The following is a 25,016-nucleotide window of genomic DNA, read 5'->3' as shown; positions in this document are numbered from 1 at the left end:
CACCTCCTGCCTCTATTCAAGCACAGGTGCAGCACATTTACATGGTCTGGGCATTCAGCTGCGAGTAACACAGGGAGACTAGAAAAGCAGCTAGAGATGGAGGGTTTCATTCAAGGACACTTCAACGGGATGCACACACGTCTTTTAATGGACACAATGGTGAGTGAGGGGTCTATACATCTTCAGCTTAAAATGGTTCACACTGTATGTGTAGCATTTAAACGTGCACATGCATTTGCTAAATAAATGCACAGCAAACTCTGGCCTGAAATTGTTGCTCTTCCTTCACGGCTCTGTGCACCAGTCTCTGTTGAAGACAGACACCTTTACTCCCAAAGCACACGTTTAATTACTGCAACTGACAGAACGCTTCGTCTGCAACCTACCGAAAAACTCCTGAGACTGTGCACTGCTTTTTGACAACTCTCTGTACTGGCAGTGGACAAGTTTTCTGACGTCTAATTGAGTCCGGCAGAGTATCACTTACCAGTGGTACGTGCCAGCTACAGCATGGCTCATCTGGTTCCTAAATGGCTAAAGTTCTCAAATTTTACTAGCAGGTCTAACCTGGTTTGGGTTGGGTTTCGTGGATTATTTCATTGATTTGCAGCTAATTTTCCACCAAGCAATAAAATGGCTGGTGTTGAGTCGAGCGCGTGCCTGTGGACAAATTAGGCAGAGCCCCAGAGAGGGACGATTACATCAGTGTGGACGGATGGGAGTTCTTAAATTTCATACACAGCGACACGGGTTCCAGAGCAGCTTGAGCACAAAAATGCAGCGTGAACGCGTAATGTTGATGCTACCTGATACCTACACTGAACATGTTCAAGGCACCAGGATTTTGGCTCAGATTTGTATCATGAGGCAGCGTGTTCTGTGAAACAAAGAGACGAGATCCCTGCGGCGGAGACAAACCAACATTTCCTGACGCCAAAGCTAATTGAAGGAGATGGATCCAGTCCTACAGAGAATTGAATTAACATGGTACAGCACTACATGAAGACTGCTGGGACTACAGAGAGTGTACTGCCTGCTAAGTGAGTTAGCAGTGGATCAGATGGTCATCAGCCATGCGGGAAATGCCCATCGCTGCTCTTCAACAGATCGACATTAATGGAGAATGTGCATGTTGATGGAGGCGTTTGGTGATGATAAGAAGATGTGTAGAAGTTACACTAATGCAAGAAATGTGTTTAATAAAAACACTTTTAGATGGAGACATGAGACATTTTTCGTTAATAGTAACAAATGATTTTCCACATCCACTGTGTTTACGCAGCAGCCAGGCGCCTGTTCGTCAGGCAGATTTAACTCTAACTTGTTGTTCAACAGGTCACTGAGGCTCCAGCCTGAAACAAAGCGAACATTTGCATATTAATGACATCCAGATTTCGCCGTCCCACAGGTATCCTCTGACCAAAAGTGTATTTGTTCCAGCTCAATTTTTATTCAAAAAGTCTCATTAGCATCAGCCACACAAGGAGGCCTTGGCATACAATAAGAGTCACACTTTCAAAACAGTGCACACACCAACTCACACAAATAGATGTGTAACACAGGCGCATATTGAAACCTAATTGAGGATTCTCTCCTTTGCCTCGTCCCTTTGACATTTTCCGATTTTTTTTTTTTTTTTTTAAAGAACGCAGGGAGCAACACACACAAGCAAAAAAAGTGATTACAAAGTTGAAATGATTCCTCTAGTGACACTTGTCAAGGTTGGCAGCAATTTTATAAGAGAAACATTTGCACACAACGAAAATGAACAATGAAGCCGCACATCAGCTTTTCATCAACATTAATATGTCCTGTAAGACGAGACGCAGCATGACAAAGCTCGACAGCAGAGAAAGGAAATGTAGTGCTTTGTCAAACGTGAGCTCAAGTCAGATTAAACATGATTCTGAGGACAGGAAGACGGCCTCACCTGTGACTGATGCTCCTCGCTCTTGTAGACACCCTGCACCTGCAGCAGGTTCTTGGCCACGCCCACACACGGCAGCGCTGACAGAACACCAAGATGACATGCCAGGCCAAACTCTGCAAGGTGTAATAAGTGACAATCAGGAAAATGCGGCAAAGGATTTTTTTTTTTTTTGAGAGTAAAAGACATATTTCTAAATGCATCCAAACAACCTACAGAGCTTCCTGGACCTAAATACACGTATTTTACTTAAAGAATTGTTTATATCTGAGATGTGAATTGTTCAACATATTGAAAAATGTGTTTATTGGCTTTTGTTGAAAAGGTTGTCATCAAATCTAGTTACTGAATAAAACCAGCACAGCGTGAGACAGTACCATCAGAACTTTCCACCCTGTCTGTTCGGCACTGGGTCCTCTGGAGTATTTAGCTTCATTTATGTAAGAAATTCAAAAACAACTGACCTCTAGAGAGTTGGAAAAGAATTACTTCCAGCTGCAGCTACATTTCCAAGGATGGCGCATGATGTGACGGACTCTTATTACAATTATGGTAACAAAAGAACATTTCAACCAATGCAATGTTGTGCGTCTGTTATGTATTTTTCATTATTTAATACAGCAATGGAGCTATTTAGTGTCTTTAATAGCATCAGTCAACGTTAGTTTTGGCCTTTTCACAAGACTTGGTTTCAAGATAACTGTAGAATTTCTATACTTTTGTCCTTATTTTATTTTGTTTCATTAAAGCTACAATACTTTGAAGTTGACAGCACTACAAAGATTTTCCCTTCTACAAAGTTTTTGTGCAAGGCTTGTCCCTCTGACCAATCACAGAAGAGCAACAATTACTGCTAAATTATTGTAACTTCATAAAGACCCCAACCTGAAATGCTGTGCAGAGGGTAAAGAGCAAAGCAAACCTGGATCAAAACAGGAAAAAGGAGGACTAGGCTGAGCAGAGTCTTAAGCGAACTCCAGTTTAAGTTGCACACTGTAGCTTTAAACAGCCTCAGCCAACAGTCAATCAGGAAGCAAAGAGCAGCTAGACTCACCTCTGTAGTGGAAGAGGCCGTTGCCATCCACAAACACCACCTGTTAACAAGTCACACAACACACACAAGTGAAATTAATTTATCTATAATACAAAACCAAACTATTGCTGAAGCAACATTTTCCAGGGTCCTCAGCTTCTTGTACAGCAGGACTTTTGACACAGCATGAACAGCATAATGTTAGTCCTGGCTCCTTGTACAGTAGACCCCAAAGGAGCTGATGCATCACTAATGGTCGCAGCTCCACCTGTGCTTCTTCTGATTTGACAAGTTCAAATGCCTGCTGGGAAACTGTTGTTCTGTTAATCTATGCGCTATGGTCACAACCACACCTGTTGCCCAATACGATGTTCCACAGACGTCCAGAAGGTAGAAATTCTCCTCTGTGAATCATAACACACAGGGACACCTCAGTTGGAAGCCTCGTGATAAAGAGACTGCATTGACTGCACCTGTCCAGGCCTAAAGGCCAGTGGAGGTAAAATGTGTGTGTGTGCATGCATAATTCTATATATGCCGGGTGAAAGTGTGTTTGCGTGTGTGAGCTTCTGCACAGTTGCATGTGTGGTGACAGAGTGGGAGGGAGTGAGGCAGCGAGGGAGGTGTGTGGGCCGCGACAAACAGAAGTGAGTGGGTGAGGCGGAATGAGAGGCGACATTTTTAAGAAAAACAGCCATGGAGGGAGAACAGAGGAGCTTTGTCGCAGTAGCTGCAATTTATTCCGCGTGGTTTAATGTGCGTCCACCATGGTAAGGTTTCCATCGAGCCCAGCAGAGTCAGGGTGTTGGTTCACCATTTTTTACAAAGAGCTTAGCATAAAGGTATGAGATGGGTAGGGACAACTGGGGAAAGTAGAATTATCAAATTTTTTAGGGGCCACTATGTTCTGTATCCAAAAGTTGGCCGACTTCTGCAGTTTCCCAGACAATAATACAGGGGTCCTGTAAGGTTCAACCCAAATATTTAATGCCTATTCGTTGTTATGTAGGTATTCCATTTTTTTAGACCTACACTCTCTAAACCAGCTCATGCAGGGACTCTGTAATGACCTGATGTCTAAATAACCAATAGACACGACACAGTAAGAAATGCTTCCTAATTTTCAAAAAATGCTAACTATGATCCTATTAACTGTGTGTGTGTGTGTACCCAGATGCAGACCTGAGGCATAAGTGTGGGCTGGTTCCTCTCTAGCCGCTGCAGAGCCTCCAGGAGGAACGGGGTCTCTCTAAAGGCCAGGAAGCCAGCTATGTAGGGGGCCGTCAGGGTCACCATCTGACTGTCCTCATACAGCACCTGTCGGCAAAGGGCACAGTCTCTGGTTAATATTTTTATGATATTGTTTCAAGGCAACGAGGCCGCTGCCGACTCATTGGTCCTTCTGCGGCTATTTTTGCTTGTAAACTGGACTTGAGCTGTAGCTTGACCCTCGTTTCACTGAGTCTGGATTTGTACTGTACGTCACTGGTTTTAAATGGCATTTTGGTGCTGGATGCTTGAGAAAAACGTGTCCACCCAAGAATATATGTAAGGGCGAGTTCACAGATGCATACACAAGCTGTTAAAGACGATCACCAACATCCCCCATCTGGCACAAAATGAAACATCTGTTACTTGTTGTTGATTTGAGGCTAAGAACATATTCTGAACATCAGACAAATTATTCTATTTAGCTACCTGCTGTGTTCACAAATTAAGGTTATACAGCTCAAAAATTCAATTAAATGACTCCAAAAAGAAATGAATTGTGATATCATTTCAATTTTATTTATATAGTGGAGTTCTAAAGCTTAAAATCAGGTCCAAAAAAGTGATATTTTCCAATAAGGCTAAAAGTAATCAAAGTTTGAAGATGTGACACACAAACTTAAAATAATAAGTATTTAAGATTCTGTTCTAATTGCAAGTCAGAAGTCGTGTTTAAGTAAATTAGTGACATTGAACACGTGAAATCCTCTGTTTTGAAGGTCAGACCTCTTTTAGTTTGATCCCTTCTTCTAAAAACTGGATCGTAATTATCCAATGCACAAACAGACGGACCAAACTCGACCACATCTTCACAAGATCAATACAACAAGCCTTGTTCATCGACAGACAGGAAACCAACTTTGTCACAGACGCTGAACTTGCTCACTAAAGAACACATGTCTTGTCTATTGTCCTTGAGTGGTGTTTTAACAGCTGATATAGGAGGTTAAGATAAATAACTTCAGGTTCAAATTATCTAAGCACCACATCTAAGTGGAGGTGAAGGCTCAATAACTGATCTCTCAGACTCTCGCTTGGTTCACGAATTGGGTTACTACAATTACGACACTGTCTGCACTGAGAGTTACAGCAACATTTATAGACAGACATGCGTCACACATCTCTCTACAGCACCTCTGTCTATTTGGAGCGACAGCACCACAAGCAGACACATTTCTCACGATGACCTTCTTTCAGCAGTACCAAGTTCAGTGCCAGCAGCAGTCCACAGGTTTCTGACCAGTCTAAAAAGCTTGTGATGATGCTGCAATGTTGGACACAAACATCTTTTGTGGCTACAAAGGAAACATGCGGCCTCAAGAGGCCTAGACACAAATGTCTTTTCTGAATAGTTAGTTATCCAAATGATACTCACCATTCAGGATTTGTAATTAAGACATTTTTTGGCTTCAGTGACCTTCATCTCCTTCTGCAAAACAGTAGCTGTTAAGCAGCTCTTTAAGCGGATAAAACACGGCAAGAAGTCTGAAAGGATATTTACTCGAATGCACAGGTTAGAAAATGTTTTCTGTGAACACACTCTCTGTCATTTGTCCAGTCTGTGTCACATACAGCTTTAGGTAGCAGTGTTGGTGTAAACTCAAAGCAAGCAGGGAACCCAATCACACTAACGGTCCATGTGTCATCAGCGTAAACTGTCACATGTCATTAATTCTAATGGGTTACAGGAAATAACGGTAGGGGGCCAGGAGCCCATTTGAATGCACAGATAAAGACACTAATGCCTGCAAAAGGCTGCCCAGAAAAAGCAAATGAAGTGGAAATTGCGACTGCCAAGGTCGCTTTGCCAGCAGCCGCTTTAACAAGACTCAACCTCGAGCTCCGCAGTGTGTTCACATTGCTGTTTAAACTTGACAAGTATAATTTACTGCTTAAGGTGGTTTGGACTGTTTAATTTAGAATACACATCCAAGCTTTATTGGTCTGGACTATTACAAGCAATGGCACAGAGTCAGAAGAGGCAGTTTAGTGGTTGAAAGTTTTACTAAATGAATCAAAAACATTCAAAAGTTCCTTTGGATTTTTTAAACAAAAAAAAATTATTTTTCACAATATTCTAGGTAAAACCTAAATGGATCATCAATTACTATTTTTTTCACTATAAATCCAAATAAATAATAAGGTTTGTCCAAGACAGTTGGATGTGTGCTATTTACAGCTCATTGTGCCTGACAGAATCATTTAATGTGGGTTTAAATGTGGGTGGATCTAATCCCAAGCTCACCAGGTAGTTTGTTTGTCAAACCACTCTTTATTCTCTTTCACACTCAGTGTTGAACACGTTCCAGTGATCATATAGTTTGTCTCCAGTCGTGACTGTGTGCAGTCCAAGTCTGCACACTATATACGAGCTATTCATTTATTTACTGTACTGTGAAAAATCATGCACCATTTCTGCTCAGCAAAATCAAAGGAAACTAAACCAATTCGAGCTTTTTGTTTGAGCATCAGACACATTTACTGTTGTTTTCTGTGGATCTACTCAGTCAGGTCCCAGTGCTATGGAACTGTGAGAAGACAGAGAACAGAGTACCTGATATGTACAGGACACACGGTAGTGGTACCTTGAAACCATTTTGGCAGCAGTGGCTAGACTGGGGCTGGCAAAGTTCAAGATCATAGTGCTCATACTCAGACCGTAGGTTAAGTTATAGAAGGTAATTATTTCTCATTTAACTTTTCTAACAAGTTCTGCGCCTCCCTCTTTTTACCACTAGGGGTCAACAAAGTCGACAGATCCCTTAGACGGTCTCTGGACACTGGGTGCAGTGAGAGGACAGCTCACCTCCAGGTCCGGGTAGCTGAGAACCACAAGCTGGGCGCAGGCATTGACGTCATCCCCTTTTATGAAGGAGAGGTCCACTCCTCCGACTCTTTCCAGACCGGAGAAGTGTGGGTCCTTCTGCCAGTCTTCTGTGTCCTCCTCCACTACCTGCTGTCTCAAGTGGGCCTGTTCACTACGGCAGCACAGAAGCAGACACAAACACACAATCACACAATAACAGCGTGATCAGAGCCAAAATCTACACATATTTGAAGGCACAGAGTCCTTGGTAATGATTTTGGAAATGTGAGGAATGATGGGGGTTTTAATGTGTTGGGATTACACATTTTTACTTTGGGGTATTTCAAGGATTTTGCTTCTTAAATGTGTTTAAACCCCTGAAAAGTGTTTCTTAATCAAAACAACAAATAGTATTTAACTCTGCACCATAACACAAGCAGACAGAAATTGCTAAAAAAAAAAAGATATTTTGAATTTAAAAATTTAAAAAGTATTACAATTTGTGAGTTTTGTTTTAAAAATTGTACAAGGCTGTGCTGCAGTGATATGGCCTCTTGTGTATTCACAGAAGTACAAATCTATTAGTGCAAAAAACACTTGAAAGTACCAAAAAGCAAAAGTTTTCTTTGTGCACAATGGCCCATTTTACACTTGAATTATAATTACACTTGCATGAATTTGTTAGGCACTTTAATGTTGCCGCTAACAATGGAGCTTATGTTAAGAACTTTATATTCTGTTTTGATGAGGATTTGTTCTGAATCTAATAATTATAGTGTAGTAAATAAAGTTTGAATTACTTTATGTTCTGCTTAGTACATTGGGAATTTGACACCAGGGAGTCAAGGCTTATGATTCCAATGGGTTTTCTTTTATTGATGTAAATCTAAAGATTAACAGTATTTGTAGTGATTCAAAAATGTAGTGGAGAAAAATTATAATACTTGTAAGAAAAAGTATGAATAGCAGACACTTGAGAAAAAAATAAAAATAATAATCATAAAATACCCCATAAATTGTACTTTTTTAAAATGTACACACTCAAAATCTCATCCTATTAAAGCTGATCTTAACTAGTGTTCATTCCTGCCTCAGTTTATGTTTATATGAGTAAACATATTTTTGCAGTTTGTTCCGTGATCACATCCCTGCTTTTTAAATAGTTCATTGTGACCAAGCGTGCATGTGACTGGTGTATGTATATTTTTATTATGTCAAATCTGTATTGATTATGTATCTCTGTAAAGCATCTTGTATTTAAAAGTTATGATTACATAAATGTAATAATAATATTATTATTTTTAATAGTATTCTTACACCTTGCAGCCCATTCCAGCCAATAAAAACTGTTTTGTTTTGTTTTTTGCAAACGGCAAAAGCAACTTGATGCCAGAAAAGAATTTATTTTGAATAGAAACATATTTCCACTTATTAATGTTTTCTCTGATGTCTCATCTTCCATTTCTGTCACAATTTAGACTGCTCTACTCTGACACCATGGATAAGGACGCAGACTATGAGACCTGCTGGTGATAAATACAGGTTTGGTCATATTTGAGTTGGGTCTGACGGACCAATATAGGCTTGATTAAGCTCGGACAGTGTCTCCGCTGGACTTTTACAGCTCCACACACACTCAGCACAGCGGAGGCAGCAGCATCTGTCAGCTCCATTTGAAAATCTTCCTTCAGGTCAGCAAATGATAACAAGTGGCTGCGCTGTTAGCGACAGGTCTCAGTGACACTAACGAACTTTCCGAGTCTTGCTGAAAACAGCTCAGAACAGAGGGAAAGAACAGTCTCCTGACCTTTCCCACTGCTTCATCAGCTCTTCAGGGGGAGGAGCAGACATCTGTAAGCCCGGTAGCGAAGTCACACTCACAGAGAGAAACCAGCAAATCCAACTAGCCCATAACAGCACGCGCAACAAAAACTCTCCTGGCAAGTCCAACGACGCTGTTTCGCTTCCGTGTTCCAACGTCACTATGGGGGCGGAGTCACACGTTGACGTACATGGGTCGTTGTGCGGGTAAATAGTGTCATCTTGTGGTTTAAATGGCGAATTAAACAAATGAAACAAACATTCCCAGGACTAGTCAGGAACGGCCTCAAAGCATATATAATTAATTAGAAAACTCTTATTATTATTATCCGAGAGTCCAAATCCAAAGTAAGGATGTGACAGTAACCATGGCCAATAGGAAGCAGAAACGTCAAGAATGTATTCTTCTAAATTACACAGCTATAACCTCTCGATCTCCTCCATGACTGTGCTGATATTTTACTGGAGTGGTTAGTTCAGCTGCCTAACAGCTAGAAGGCTAGAAGTTCGAATCCCTGGCCGGCTGCTGCCTTTCCGTGTGGAGTTGGCTGTTCTCATGCTTGTGTGGGTCTCCTCCATGTAATCCAGTTTCCTCTCACAATCCAAAGACATGCACATTTGGTTAAATGGTGACCTGAGATAGACTGGAGACCTGTCCAGGGTCTTGCCCAGTGACAGCTGGGAGAGACTCCAACCCCCCCGTGACCCTGAACAGGATAAGTGGTTACAGATAATGAATGTAGTATTACAGTTATTAGACTACTGAGATATGCAGCTGTGCCCTGGTCCCTCACTCTCTCTCCATCACAACAATGATGGGGAGAAAGAGCAGCAGGTGCCAGGTCCAACATACAGGGCAAGGTTCTTCTTACTTTTTGGGAACATTATATGTGCTGAAGCAATTCTATTCACACTCACAGTGACACATAATATGCAATGAAGGGTTTCCCTGGAAAAAAAATAAGTTCCTCCTTCTAAAATCCTTATCGCACCTGTAGACCTGTCATTACCTACAACAGAACTGACAGTAACTGGCAAGAATCGGCTCACAATCAACCAATGAAAACACGACACATTTTGACGCAAGAGGAAATGTTATCATATTTCAAGTTTAATGCTTCCAAAAATGTAAAGGCGCCATTTTGTTATTACTCCAAACATAGTTTTTACGTCATTTCTCACATCAAGGTAAAGAGAAGATATGCAACAACGTCTGAGAAGAAAACCATGAGACAGATAAGTGTGTTAAACAGTTAAGATGAACAGTTATAGCCCTCGTCTGTCAGTGAGATCTTGATGAGAAGTGTACATGCTGTGAAAGCTTAAGAGTCACGAGACAGCAGTCCAGGGGAGTGTTGTGGTAAATGATCAAACACAATAACATTGGAGTACACGTCTTTAGGCCTACAGCTTCAAACAAAGGTCCACTCTGCTTTGTAATATACACCCAGTGACAGTGTTGTAAAGCAAAACAGCAAAACTGGAGTGTGCCAGCCAAAAAGAGTAAATAGAAAGAGAAAAGGGAATATTTGAGTAGTTTGGTCATAAGTGATGTTGCATGTTGTTCCATCCGATGAACCAAAAAAAACAAAACAAAACCAAACCAAAAAAAAATTGCAATGAAAGTCTCCTTTGGAAGTAATAAGGAGACGTTACTTGTGTGGTTGTAGAAATGCTTCCGAGTGAGAACAGACCCAGTAGAGAAACACGCCCTGTCATGAGGTTTACAGGGAGAGCTCACATACATTTTAATGTCATTACTTTAACCCCACTGTTCCTAACATTCATTCTTCTTCCACCTTAGCCCTCAATCTGAGAAGGTCCTTCCTCTCAGTCAAGCATTTTGTGCTTTTATAGGTAATGACATACAGTAGCCACTTGTTGACCTTTCATTAAGATGAGCAGTTTCATGTATCAAAACAACAACAGGCAGAGCCAATATTTTCAGGAGTAAGCCTCAGACGTAGCTGGTATTTTTTTTTTTTCTTTTCTTTTCTCTGTCAGCTGCACTATGTAACCATGTTTACAGCACCAGATGACTCTTGGCAATGGTGAGCTTTGTTGCCATCAGGGAGTCACTTCAATGTAAAGTCACCAGTGCTTATTAACCAAATTAACTGGATATAGAAAGTCTTGCATGGCTGCGTTGCATTTGGAAATGTTCATTCAATTCACAACATCTAGAACAGTGGTGCCCTTGAAATAATGCAGGTACATCTCTAAGTGAAGGCTAAAATGGTATTTATTGACACACGGCTCTTAGAATGGCTCTCTTAATTTTAAATAATAAATCTGTAAACCCACTCACCACATGAGCATGCATCACATTGCTTCACCCCATCAAGTACTCTCCAAAGTAACAGTAGCAAACCCCACCCAACACTAGCACAGGTACAGTATCAATATGTCATCTACTGGCGCACTATCAAATGATAAGTAACTAACATTCATCCCTAATGCACACTGGAATTTACATCACTCTGAAAAACAACGAGAGAACAATGGCAGTTCTGCCCAATTACACCACAACCCTCCAAATTCAGGCATTTCATTGGTTAGCATGTGCTAGCCAATCAGTAGCACATTCACAAATCATTAACAAGGCATCTTCTTGACTTGATTCGACTCAAGTCCCTTAAAAATATACAGATGCCTGACAGGAAGCAAACCAACTGTGGTAATTCAAAGTACTGATTACTGTTGCTTTCAAATGTAGGAGGATAAGAAATGAAACAAAACCAGGGTTAAAAGGGTAACAGAGACAAGAAGTGATAATATTGATGCCATAGATTTTAACCTCTTTACTGGCTCAGTTTGCCCGTTTGCCTGTCCGCCCCTCCAAAACACATAGGTCACCTCCAAACAACACCATCCTCCACATACATCTTCATGATAAATAGAAATATTTCACACAGTAGACAGTCAAACTTGTGTTATTGCTTCTAGCGAACAACTTCGCTAAGAGTCAGCCCCAGGTCAAATACTCAAGTGCTTTTGTGGTAAAGCCCTCTTGAGACAGATTGGTGGAATTTGCCACATACAAGACAACCAAATAAATTCCAGAAAGGTCCCAAAGCCACAAGAAAGGATTTTCCCCATTAACTGGCAGCTTTGTTAACGCCCTCTGTGTTGTCTCATTTCAGTAAGCTCCACCCACTCTGTAGCTCCACGCGATTTGGAGGAAAAAAAGGGGGAAAAAAAACAAAAAAAATACACAAAAACACATCAGCAGGTGATATTTGACCCAGGTCTAGTTAAAAGCCCCCCACCCCCCCAACCCCAACCATCCACACTAAGAACTAAGAACAATTCACTAAATTGAACAATATGGCAAACACTGTAAAGTTTTGCATGTCAAACGACCATTTGTGCATTTATATGTTGTTTGTTGTATGTAACAGCACATCCAGTCTTTTCAGCAAACACACGTGAATGAAGAATGCGTCGTTTCAGTACTTTTCATATAGGTGCACATGTGAATGCATATATGTAACAGTGCCTCCAGTGTCATTATCAGCTCCCATTGATCAGAGGGTGAGAATATTGCTTCTTTCAGTTTCCACTGCCACAAAGCCAACTCCATTTTAGCGATGACCCTTGCACCCTGCACAGCACACAACACAACTAAACATTCGGCTAATGTTCTGATTCAAACTGATGCCAAAAAGTGATGCCGGGCATTAAAAATATGACCTTTGTGCAAAAATCAGCCCTTTAATTTTTTACAGAGTCTCAGTTTTTTTCTTTTTGCCTCAGGTTTTTCTTTGATTCTTTGTTTTCAATGTGTGCAAGCGTGCTTCAGTTCCATGGAGACTGGCTGTGCAATAAGACGGATGAAGAAGGGAAGTGGGAAAAGAGGTGGCTTCAGAGTTGATAGTAGGGGTAGTGGATGGTTGGATGGAGCCAGATTGTGATGATTGAAGTCCTCAGCTTCCAGTTTCTACCTGGAGATCATCGAGCTGGACTGGGATTGGCTAGAGGAGGTTGTGGCAGCGCTGAGCTGAGAGAATCCGCTGTGGCTCGATTCCAGACTGGTCATCGAGCCCCTGAGAGCAGAGACAGATGCAGAGAAAACATGTGAGTGGACACACACCACAAAATTCTACATGTGATACAGGTGAGTTTACTGGCTGTGGGTTACTGAACACATTCTGTGTGCATGAATTGTGCTCATGATGCAGAACCGTGCAGCCGAATCAAACACACAGGAGAAGATCAGTTCAGTCTGTGTGAAAGAAATTTGTTGACTTTTTATAGTTAGATTTTTTGCGTCTTTGAATCTTGCATTAACGTTTGCACACATTCTAATAAAAGAGCTTTATTAAAGTGTATGTACTTTAGTCGATTGGCTGCTTGGTGCATATATTTGGATTAAAGAGTAAATATGAAGTCAACATGTAAATTTTGCTGGTTTTATGACGACCATGTCTACAATGTCTCATATGTACCCACGTGAGGCACAACAACATTATGATCATATCTGTAATGCTTAGTTGTTAATAGGAATTCTACTGATATGGTTACAATTGGATGATTGTAAAGCCAGCGAAGAACAATGTATTGCTGTCTGTCACATTAATTCTTGAGGATTTTTGACAGCTTTTTAAATTGGTAAACACCAGAAAAATTTCCCTAACCCTAACCCATTTCAACAGAACTAGTGCTGTAAACCACTTTTCCACTGCGAATACCTTGCATGTTTTTACAGGTTGCTATACAGGCACGATGGAAACATTAGAGACATTCCATATTCTTAGTTTGAGTTGGTGATGGAAATTAATATTTCAACAACAAACAACAATCCTGTTGCATACTACTTAAATGAGTTAGATGCTAGTTTCAAGATTGTCTGAAAAAAGGAAAAATGAAACAGCAGGTGCAGTACAAGCCAGTGAAGTTGAGTAGGTTGGCTGTAATACTAGATGAGCTTAGAAAAACAAATACAAATTCCAGGAACTGTCTTTGCATATGGATAAACAAGTGCATGTGTTTTGTATGTGTGTTCTTGGACCTACAACAGCTAAGCACCAGTGTGCTGAGCTTTAACCCGGTAGAGTATTTTCTTGATGTTAGTCATGCAAGCGGGGTGACTGAAGCGAGCAAAGTCTAATAGCAAGTTAGATCTTCCGTCCCAGTGTATGAGCACCCTGTTAGCAAAAGCTAATAAAAATGAGCTAGTACAGATGCAAACAAGCATCTTGTTTTGCATCAAAAGTAGGAGGGCCTTTCACATTAGCAGCCAAAAGCGATGACTGTAGTTCTAAAGAAAAAAGGGGGCAAACACTGCGCCACTTACAAACTCTGCACATCACAGCAAGCCGTTCTTCACAGGAAGAAGACAGAGCAGGAGGAAGAGGAGAAGGAGGAGGAGGAGGAGAAGGAGGAAGGTATCGTGAGCGATAGAACAGGAGCAGATTGGATAGAAAAGGCAGAATTAAAGGTGTCTCTCAGGGAAGGAAGCATCCTCATTTCAAAACGCAGGGCCTAAGAAAAACCCATGATGCTCTTGGGGCATTTCATAAGGTCAATTTTAGCAACTTTACGATTTCAATCACATGTCATACGTTGCACTATGTGGTAGGTTGTAGAGTGGGAAAACTGAAAGAAGACAAAGGTGAAAGATGAGCAATTATAAAGGAACAAAATTTGAAATTAACACAACACAACTTCATGGTAAAACCTTTACAAAAGTAAAAATGGTGATACATATACACTCGAAACAAATCTATGTCTTTCTTTCACATACACCGCCAACGCAGTCAGAGTTACCAACCTGAAGTCCTCAGAGCCCAACACCTCAGTGTAGTACATGACTTTACACTTGTGCGAGGAGACCTGCAGGGTGGCCAACACATCGTCCACTCGGGGCAGGTTTGTGGCCGAGCAGGCCGGCATGTTGTGGAACTTCCACTGGAGGATGTAGAAACCTGGCCACCGTGTTATATGGGAGCCCTGAGGAGAGGAGTTGCATCATACAAACACAACTGATGACAAGCAAGAACAAAAAGGTCTAAAATATAAACCCCATATTAACATTATGCAATCATTTGTGATCCTTGCAGCTCACCTGTACACTCTCCCCCTCCTTGCAGATGAGTGGGGACTCCACCATGCTGTAATCCTGTCCCAGTGTCCACGACTTGTCGATGAGCTGGACATTGTTACCACCTGGGGAGGTAATGCCGTGGGCTCCGAGAGGGTCTTTACGTGGCAGCTGGGGGGCCCTCTTTGAGTGGTAGATGTTGAAAACAATGTCTCCTTTGCACACGTCGAAGTCCCAGGTTATCACAGAGGAGGCGTCTATGATTTCTATCAGAAGCTGGTTGGAGGAAGACGGAAGAGGAGACAGATATTGGAATTAAGAGATGTTTAAACTTTGCAACTATGTCACACCTGTTTGATATGTTCCGAAACAATTGCCATTAAATCTAAAGTGCTTCCAAAAGTGACCAGGTGTGATGATACACGTTTTGTAATGTGATGTGATATTATTTGACAGTAACAGCAGCTTACGGATCTAAGCGATATGTGTTCCCCTACAGAAACCACTGGAAGGTCATGTACAAGTTACAGCCACTAGATGACAGCCCTTTCAACTAAACATGGATAAGAGACTTTGTGCAGCTTTCCGTGGATCTGCCCTATTTTCATTTAAAACCTCAGTGTTCTTATCTTTATTAGCTTGGCTGCTGTGCCTCACCTCATGTGGTGCTCCCTTAAAGATGCTGGCACTCTGGTAGATTGTCTCAGTCCACAGACGGACATCCTCGTTCTCCATCTCCTCGGGAGTGCGGTACATTGATTTGGGAACCAAGCCACCCTCTGGTACCTCACACTGCAAAGAAGAAGGACATGTGTGCAAATGTGCAGACAAAAAAAAAATAATACAGGAATTGGGTTAGTGAATGAGAACACAATTTTGGGGGGGTGTCATGCCCCGGAAAGATCAGATTCCTAATTGATTCATAGTGTTAAACAATACCCTACAAGATCTCCTTAGACACTCACCATACACTCTCCTCCCAGGAAGTCAGGGATGATCTCTTTGTCGATGTAGTCCACCAGCCCTCCTGGACCCTGGTAGTCATTGCCTGCATAGATCAGGAACTTCTTTCGGGTGTTTTCATCAATGAATGGACTCACCTAAGTCGATAGGAGTCATTAAAAAGTCCAGGTTTAGTTGTTACAGTACCACGAATATCAAAGGCTGTAACGGTGAGTAACTAAAATCATGAATTTGGTTATTTGATTACTTGGCTGTTATAGTGTGCTGTGATATATCCTGCTGTTTATAATATCGAAACTTAATGTGTGAAAATGAGGTTGAACCAATCACTAGAAAAACCAAATCCACTTCTGGTTCTCACCAGTGTCCACAGCACAGGAAAGACTCTGGGAGCTCTCAAGATAAGCAGCCGTCCCAGAGTCTCGGGGTAGTTGGCCTCCACTACCTCAATGATCCTCAGCAGCGCCTTGACTCCTGGTCGCCACAAGTGACGCATGTTCAGCCCCTCCAGATCTACCAGACATGTCCAACAGCTATAGAAATGAAAGTGAAAAGATTAGTGTGTGGATAAACTCTCAGCATCAAGACACATTCACGCACATCTAGGCTCCAGTGACTTTCCAACCACTTAACACCTGTCACCCTGAAGTGTGACTTAGGTGGTTGAAGGCAGTAATTGCATATTCTCAATGCCCTTCTGCCCTTCCACATCCTCCTTTTCCCCTCTATCTCTTCTGGCTGAGATCTGGGACGTGACAGCCATTAATAGCTCACATGCCTTTCTCTGTGGCTCTCATCCCAAACACCTCCCCCTGCTCGAAATGGCTTACAGAAAATGAACACCATCTCCCTTCTCAGTCTCTCCATCACCCTCTGAATCGGGAAACTCAGAGAGGGCAGAAACTCTCACTCTCAGTGTGGGTCTGTACTGTACGTGCACCCGTTTCTATGCTACAATGGCTAAACCGGCTAATCAGTTTGCTTTCATGATGCTTGGTGTTAAAAACAAAGTTACACACAACCCTGCATTTCCACTGTTTGCTATAAGATTACTGGGAAATGAGCACCGATTGTGGAACCAGAGATGGTAAACTCAATACTCAATTGAAAGTGCACGTACTTGCCTAAAGGTTTAAGGAGCAATACAAATTATTTACTCATGCTAAATTACAAAGTACATACTGTAATATTTACTTAAAATACAAAAGTGTGTGTACTCTAGTAAGAAAACAGTATTTTAAACAGAATAGATTTTGATGACACTGTTAACATAAATGACTAGTCAACAAGGTCAAGATATTTAAACATACACAAACAAAACAAACATAAGGGAAAGAAAATTTATAGTAATTGATAAAAAACTGTAGAACAGATTTGATCTGATATAGAATAGATCTGTCCTATTACAGAGACATGGTATGGAACAAAAACAGCATTTAGTAAAGGTGGAGCTGATTTATGTATTTAGAGATGCTTCATCCATATCAACACATCACCTTTTGTTTGTTTATAACAGATCTGCACTATGTAAATAAAAACGAAAAATTATTAAAAAAAAAAACTATAGAAAAAAGTACATTTTTTCCCTCTAAACTGTATTAAATACTCCTATAATGTAAGTATCTCAGTATTGTACTTGGTTGCCACCTCTGGTTAAGGCAGTATTCATTTTCTGATAATCCCCAAGGTTTATGAATTTATTTGCAGGTTTACCTGATGGGTCGGCCAAACACCTTGGTGTTCTCCTCACAGCGTCTCAAACCCTCCTCGTTAATAGACAGCACCTAAAATGACACACAATTTACTAAATGCTCTATTACAGCTTTACATCTGACACAATTCCCTTAACCAAAGCCGCTCACAGTGACTCCAACATTATAAATAAAATGCACTATTTATACACATCCTGAGCTGTATACATCCTGGTGTTAATACAATTGGCAGGTCAGGCCACTGGATGTTACTTTCCTAACCTCTAATCCAACCACCAAATGCCCGACTTATAATCTTATTGACCCACATTAATACACGCAAACTTAAAATGTGCTGCGACTCATTTCAACATACGTGTCTGAGCAGAGCCTCCTCTCCGAGAGCACGGACTAGTCCTTTAGTGTCCATCTGGCCCAGCCTCAGGATGTACAAAGGACGACCATCTCGAGAAATAAAGACAATATTTACACAATCTGTCATCTGTGTTTAATTCCTACAAGGCTGCACGTTAAGTAGACAGGTCTGCATTGTTTGTTTCTTCTCCTGTGTGTGTGTAACACAATAACTGACTATGTACACTGAGAAATATTTTGTCCCTGTTCATCGAAATACTTGTTGAAACAGTGAAATTATATAATATTGTCATCCGTCAGCCTCTGCAGAATCTAGACCGTATGCAAGAATGGGCTAAACGACTGGATGAGTGCATGTCAGCGTTTGGAAAACCAAATAGTGCAGACAATTTGACCTCATATTTAATTTACAACCCCAATTCGTCGTATTTACATGCTGAAAGTCTACATGTGTCAGTGTGATGCAAGATTAAGATTGTAATCTTTGCTTTCTCAACTCTCTTTGAGTCTGATGTCAAATGCAGACCTACCTCTGTCGTGGTGGTGCCAGCCCCCAGTGTAGTAGTCTTGAAGGACTTGTGGTGAGCTCCAGGTCTCCAGCAGGTAGTCGACCTGGTGCTGCTTCCTCCAGGTAAGGGACTGGCAGAGAATCTCCCGCGCTCTGTCCATGTTAAAGTCCCTTGCCCGCAAGAAACGCAGGATGTGCTCATCTTTAGGTATCTGGGTAGTGAGAGGAAGACTTTAGTTGAGCTGTGCATAAAACCTTGGTTTTCACAACATGACCAACCTCACAGTGAGTCTGGAAATGTAAACTTATGAACTCTGACAATAAGGGAATTAGTAAAAACAATTACCTTTCCCTTATGTGTCTCCTGCAGCCATTTGCGAAGCCTGATCAAACAGCTCTCCTGCAGAGGGGTGAGGTCACCGAGGTAACGTTTAATATAGTCTGCATCCAGCTTGTCTGCAACACACAATATTATACTGCAGGTTAACACAGTTCAGGGAAAAACGAGGTCAACTAACTCAAAAGTAAAAACATTATGTATCATTTATATGTTTCTTATAACAGAGCTTTTTATGGATTCCTTTCTAATTCTGATTTGCTAAAAAAAAAAAAAAAGCACCAAATATATTTTTTATATTTTATATATATTTTAGCACCTTTTTAAAATAGTGAGTTAGGAAATTAGAGATTTTAATCTTGATGGAATGTTCATCAACACACCTTCAGGTGTACCAGCTAGGATCTCAGTTAAGCTGTCTGCAAGAAGCGCGCTGCTGTCCAGTTTAGGGTCTTGAGAGGTGCTTTCCTTGGTGTCGTTGGCCGGTGGAACAGAAATAGCAGGTATGACTGCAAGATTAGAGATGTCAGGTGGGCTGGTGCAGGCGATGGTTGGCCCGGGTGGAGGCAGGGACATGGTGGAGGGAGCCCAGCGGGGCACATGGGTGATGCCTTCGTCTTCCAGCTCCTTCAGGTAGTACTCAATGATTTCTTTTCCCTGTGAGTTTAAGTTCAATACTTCTATGACTGTAACTTCACATGTACTACATTCAAACATACAATGCATAGTCATTGAACTGAACTGTCTTGTAATTTAAACACAGACCGAGATTGCCCACGTGTCCTAAATTAGAGCAGATGACTCACTGGGTCCACAAAAGAGGACCTCCGCTCACACCAAGAAATTATACAAGCTTGTTTGTGTCATTGCTGCATGACAGACTGATTTACTTGTGCAATTCACAGAATATTTCCAATACAATACAACAATACATTTTCTATAAGCCATGTAACCACCATTAGGCTACATTTTATAATTATTTTTATGTTGAAAACTTAAATTTGGAAAGTTATTATATGAAACAGCACACACCTTATTGATACTGCTGGCATACTGCTTCATAGCAATCTTTTCCACAGTGCTCTCAAAGCCAAAGAAGGACTTGATGTCCAGACTGGCAATCTGCTCAAAACATGTCCAGTCCTCATTCTCTGGGTGAACCTGTGAAGCCACACACAAAAATACAGAATATAGGGCATTTCTTACTGTATACACATGTCAAAACAAGGTGACTATGTTACCATAGTGACCACATACCCTTGCTAGATGGTGACGCACACAGAGCAATTTTCACACTGTGCACTGTGAGTGGGACTGTGTGTATGTGTGTGTATGACCGTCTGTTAGCTCTTCGCACATTGGAACCTAAAAGGACGGCATGTAAACGCTCGAGGAAACACAGGTTTCTGGTGTGTGGTGTGAAGGTTGTGAGAGGTAAGTCTAAAAAGTACAGGGACACTAGTACTGAAATGGGTTTTTTTTTGTCATTTTAGTACATGGTATGATTATTTGTTAAAATATACAAAGTTAAATACATTTTGTTACAAGCTACTCATTTATAAAGGATATGCTTTCTGAAGGCATAAAGCTGGTTTTATTGCCCTGGGCTAATGAAATATTTTAGTTTCAGCCAGGTCCTTTAGCTCAGTCTAATTGAGCTTTCCATCTAGGTTACTGTTAGCAGTGTGCTACAATAAGAACCTCTTGGACCTAAAATTACAGCTCAAGTCAGTTGGAGAATAATATGATGTGCTTGACCTCACTAAGTTGACTCACCCTAAATTCATTTATGAATACACAGATCTGGAGACAGTTAAGTATTCAGCGCATACAAACAAGGCTAATAGGGAAAGAACAGACATGCTGGTTTCAGATCAGTTTTTGAGAACATTCAGCCAGAACGTGTGAGGACTGAATTCACAAAGAAAGAGGGGCTGCTATAGCTAGCAACATGCTCAGTGCTAGTCTAAACATGGAAGAGATTAGTGGAGGCACTGACATTAACATGAGTGTGCTGGCAGCAGCTTCCTATTCAGCTGCTGAACAACAGCTTTACAAAATGTGTGTGAGAGTGTGTATGTGTTTTTTTATTTTGTGGAACCCAATCGATTATACAAAAAAAAAAAAAACTCTATGAGAGCACCTGGACTAAAACTACACGCTCATTTGATATTAGCTGCTGTTGGACATGGTCCCACACCAAACACAGTGTATCAGTTACTGACCGAATAGCAGCAGGTCTCATGGATGATAACCCTGTTGGAGAAGGTCTCATTGTGAGACTCAATGTGCAGCGTCCTTTCCTTCCGGTTTAGGGTGTTTTTCTGGATGAAGTAGACATAGTCGACACCGGCAATCTGCAACCACAGACACACACAATTACAACAATCTGACAGGAGGCCATACATTTTAAAACACAAGGTTGCAACTCAAAATGATCATATGATGAAATGAACATAAACAAGGATTAAAAAATTGTGTACACAGAAAAATTGATGTAATAATCTTAAGCAGCATTAAGGAGCTTGTAGCGATCACAATAACCACAACACATTATGCTTATGATGATCTGATTTACAACATACCCTCTTGAGCAGCCGTGGGGCATCAACATCTAGGGCACAGCGGCGCTCAATCCTGTTTGTGGATCCATCTTCGCTGGTTTCCTCATCTACTACGTCGCTCGCCACAAACATGGGTATGAGGTGGCAGGTGGGGAAACGGCGCTCATAGGCCTGAAAGAGGAAGATGACTCTCAGTTAACACAGTGGCTTTCAATGTAGGGGGATATTTTTAGTTTTTACATGTCATTCTAATGAAGAGAAGAACAGGTTTTTCAGTAACATCGGCGTCATTACTTATCACTGTGAAGAGAGAGTTTTCACAGAAAGTGCAATTCTTGGCCATTTAAAATGAATAAGGTGGCCACAACATTAGATTTTAAATTTCTTCTTCAAAAAGCATATTCTGACGTTTATATCAGTATGTATGATTCAATACCAGACAACTAAAAATGGCCTTATGTAAAATTCATTAGATAAAGGTTCACACATTCTCTAAGAACCCAAATAACGAGCTACAAAGCTCTTAGAATCTGAATAGGTGGGCAGAGAATAGCTCTGTGCAGCAAACACGTCAGGGGCCAAACAAAAGCTCCTTAAACTTTGAACCCTTCTAAACTACTGCGAATGGCCCAGACTCAACTGAAGCACTTATTTCTTTGCAACAAAAGGCTCAATACACAATTGAAGGCTCTGTTCACAAGGGCAATGGTGTCTCCAAATGATGTGTTCTCACAAACACAGGTGTACTCAGCTCTTGTACAGGATCCAGCCAGATGTTATGCAAATGGGCCTTGGTTGAAACAATATGTAAGCATAAAAAAAAAAAAACATTTTTTTTTTTAAATCTAAATTTCCATCACTCCACTATTTTAGTTCTGAACAACTGTTGTGTCTAAACACCAGACTAAATTTGTAATTGACAGTAAGCTGTGACAAAGTTAGTCACAACCCTGAGCCGTCTGATATTCTTATGCCATGCATCTTCCTTCCTGCCTAAATCATCAGCATACTTTCCTCATTTTTAATAGCATGTAATTCTCCAACACAAAATAAATTCATTGCTCTTAAGGTGAATAAGCAAATGGCTAAATGGTACAGGTAAAATGGGAAGCAGGGAAGCAAAGACAGATGTCTTAGCGCAATACTGTCAAGTTTACTAAGTAAATTAAAAGTTTCGTCTGAGATTTAAGAGATGAAAGTGGGGACAGACTGTGAGAGTTCGGATGAAATACTGGGTGTTGTCCAGACGACTTTGAGGGCTGGCTTTGACGGAGCTGTGTTCTGCGACGCAAAGCGCAACAAATGTGGTTCTGACAACGGAGGAACGGTGGGAAATAAGATAAGTGCTTAACGTTTATCAAAGCTGAACACAAAGTTGAGCACCTTTGTAACCACATTGTTTCAAACAGAAGGTTTAGCTTGTTTAGTGTGTTCAGCAGCCATTGTTTTGTGCATGAGTAGGCAGTCCGTAGGGTTCAGCAGGTTTTGAAATACCTCTGCCAGGGCTTAGCTGCCCACTGGCCACTGACTGAGTGAATGCTCAACTGTTCGTCAGCAAAAAAAAAAGCCCCGACTGTAAACAGCAGTTACATTTATTACATAGCAACCATACACGTGTCAAAAACAAACTCAGCCATAAATACCATGTCCCGAAACCTATGTTTTTCACTAACTACAGGAGTCCACGTCACAGTAAAGTAACCCGGAAAGAGGAACAAAACAAAAATAAAACCACTACACAGACGCCACCACTTTTACCCGGCCCTGTGCATTGAACATAGTTTAACTGTTGTAGTACTGAAAACAGGAAACAAGAAGGTCATGATACCAGGTTAATCCCCCAAAAATTAAAGGAAATACCTCAAGGCTACAATGTCGAGGGGGCCAGCGTGAGCACAACTGATATTCTGACCAGCAGCTGGTCTTAAGAAGAAAAGTATTATAATATTAAAGGAGAAATGTTGACTTCTGTGCCAATTCTTATGACATTCAACAGCAATAAATGAAAGATTATACTCATATATTAATACATACAGTACTGCATGAAATTGTTGCTATATTAATGTCCGAAACGTTTTAGCCAACAACTCATAAAGCCATGGTCCATACAGGATGTGTCACGTCACTTCTAACAGGATCTTGTCTACCGACACTGTGTGAAACCCTTCAATCATGTCACATGTTATGTGTTTTCTGCTGGCGTACGTTACTTACAATTCACAGATAAACACAAGTAAAATAACACTGAGTCAATATTTAGGCCACTTGGCATTTATCCAGGCAATCACTTAAGTCTATATTGACCTACAATTCATTGCTGGCAAACTGAATGGCTGAATGCAACACCTACTCCATTAGGAGCTTTTCATTAATTTCTCCTCTTCCATTCTGGCACAGAGACAAATGGAAAGTTGGGATACTTTCCTAGAAGCAGCTATTGAATCTTTTGAATTCAGCAACAGATAATGGATTGAAGATTACATAACAATGCCAGGTGTGTTCTGACATTGAAGACAATTCTATAGCTTTAATAGCTTGTGTACCTGACGCTGGTATTGCTCCATTCACTTTACTTAATAACTACACTCATGGTTGTACACAACACATATCTTTCATGTAGGCAGTCTTTGGGATGAGGAGCAGGCAATGATGACACATCCATAACAACAGACATGTTAACCCAACTCCACCACAGTAAATATTTCTTTGTGCTTCGCCTCAACTCTTTCCTGAAATGCTTTAGCACATTGAGACTTAAAAAAAAAACCCTAAACTTCAAAATTAATAAATACATTTTCCCAAGTTTTAGATTAGCTCCAATGGGAGCTCATGTGTAGGTAAAGACTGGGAGAACATTGTCTTCTAATCTCTATAGTGACAGAATTTGTTCAGATACGCCTCAACCAGCCAATCCATGAGTAATTGTTTCTGGAATTGGCTTAAGAGTTTATGTGGTTTCCAGGGAAGCGAGAAAGAAAATATCAAAAGCAACACAATACAGTTACTTTATTCCCTCCGGCAGACACAAAAACAGTTTCTCTTTGGAAAACAGGCAGGCTGGACAAGTGGCATGGGTATGGAAAATAAGACTTTTGCTGCTCAGGAAGGGAGATTCAGGAAATCCAAGAGTTCCGAGAGGACACGCTTCAAGACCACAAAGGGCTGCATAGTGCATTAGTACATGCGTAGCATACCACAAGGGGAGAAAGTACTGGCATGTAGCCCAGACACTATCTCGCTTTAACTTCTAGCATAAAAACTAAAAACACACTAACTTAAATAGAGCTGAATGCCAAACAAATACAGGATACGGTCTCTAGGATGGACCTACTTTTATTTTTAATCGATTTGTTTTATTTTTGAGTGCAATAGCTCTGCATCAACCCCACTTTTTATGGATTTATTAATAGCTAACTCGTTAAAAGCTTCCATAACATTAAGGGTACAACAAAGTGAGTAATGGTAAAGAAATTCAAATAAATTTTTTAAAATGTCTTATCCTAACGTTAACACTATAAACTAATAATCATGCCAGCAACTTCTCTTCCAAGTTGCAGAAAACAATAAACTACAGATTATGAGTACTTCATACAGTATGAAATAATTATTTAATACAGTTGCATACACACACACACACACACAGCAAAAAAAGATCAGATTTGCAGGTCAACGTTTGAAC

At 40.8% G+C, this 25,016-nt stretch overlaps 2 protein-coding genes across 13 annotated transcripts in view; both read right to left on the bottom strand.

Moving 5' to 3' along the window:
- Positions 1-9,039, bottom strand: part of LOC137124253 (endonuclease V-like) — a 66,251-nt gene extending 57,212 nt beyond the window's left edge. For 6 of the 11 annotated variants that reach the window (XR_010913935.1, XR_010913936.1, XM_067499051.1 and 3 more), the window contains exons 1-5: positions 8,843-9,013; positions 7,036-7,207; positions 4,143-4,277; positions 2,982-3,021; positions 1,931-2,043 (exon numbers count right to left, since the gene is read on the bottom strand). Coding sequence is in view for 8 of the 11 variants with exons in the window: in XM_067499051.1 (XP_067355152.1) it covers positions 1,931-2,043; positions 2,982-3,021; positions 4,143-4,277; positions 7,036-7,207; positions 8,843-8,886 (504 nt within the window). In the remaining 3 variants the exon portion in view is untranslated. Of the gene's footprint in view, positions 1-1,930; positions 2,044-2,981; positions 3,022-4,142; positions 4,278-7,035; positions 7,208-8,842 lie in introns of all 11 variants that reach the window. The other 5 variants (XR_010913937.1, XM_067499055.1, XM_067499054.1 and 2 more) reach the window with 3 other exon arrangements.
- A 907-nt stretch (positions 9,040-9,946) lies between these two features.
- si:dkey-237i9.1 (SEC14-like protein 1) overlaps positions 9,947-25,016 on the bottom strand; it is a 28,018-nt gene continuing 12,948 nt past the window's right edge. Inside the window, exons 3-17 of one of the 2 annotated variants that reach the window (XM_067498336.1) lie at positions 21,359-21,508; positions 20,999-21,130; positions 19,806-19,934; positions 19,157-19,430; positions 18,783-18,892; positions 18,459-18,648; positions 17,930-18,018; positions 17,576-17,646; positions 16,224-16,395; positions 15,865-15,999; positions 15,557-15,691; positions 14,924-15,175; positions 14,630-14,808; positions 14,153-14,179; positions 9,947-12,902 (exon numbers count right to left, since the gene is read on the bottom strand). In XM_067498336.1, the coding sequence (XP_067354437.1) occupies positions 12,797-12,902; positions 14,153-14,179; positions 14,630-14,808; positions 14,924-15,175; positions 15,557-15,691; positions 15,865-15,999; positions 16,224-16,395; positions 17,576-17,646; positions 17,930-18,018; positions 18,459-18,648; positions 18,783-18,892; positions 19,157-19,430; positions 19,806-19,934; positions 20,999-21,130; positions 21,359-21,508 (2,151 nt within the window). In that variant the 3' untranslated portion in view covers positions 9,947-12,796. The remainder of the gene's footprint in view (positions 12,903-14,152; positions 14,180-14,629; positions 14,809-14,923; positions 15,176-15,556; positions 15,692-15,864; positions 16,000-16,223; positions 16,396-17,575; positions 17,647-17,929; positions 18,019-18,458; positions 18,649-18,782; positions 18,893-19,156; positions 19,431-19,805; positions 19,935-20,998; positions 21,131-21,358; positions 21,509-25,016) is intronic. The other variant, XM_067498337.1, reaches the window with a different exon arrangement.

The sequence above is a fragment of the Channa argus genome, chromosome 3 (assembly GCF_033026475.1).
Source record: "Channa argus isolate prfri chromosome 3, Channa argus male v1.0, whole genome shotgun sequence".
NCBI classification, from domain to species: domain Eukaryota; kingdom Metazoa; phylum Chordata; class Actinopteri; order Anabantiformes; family Channidae; genus Channa; species Channa argus.
The sequence above is the reverse complement of the archived record's forward strand: the minus strand, read 5'-3'. Positions and strand labels throughout refer to the sequence as shown.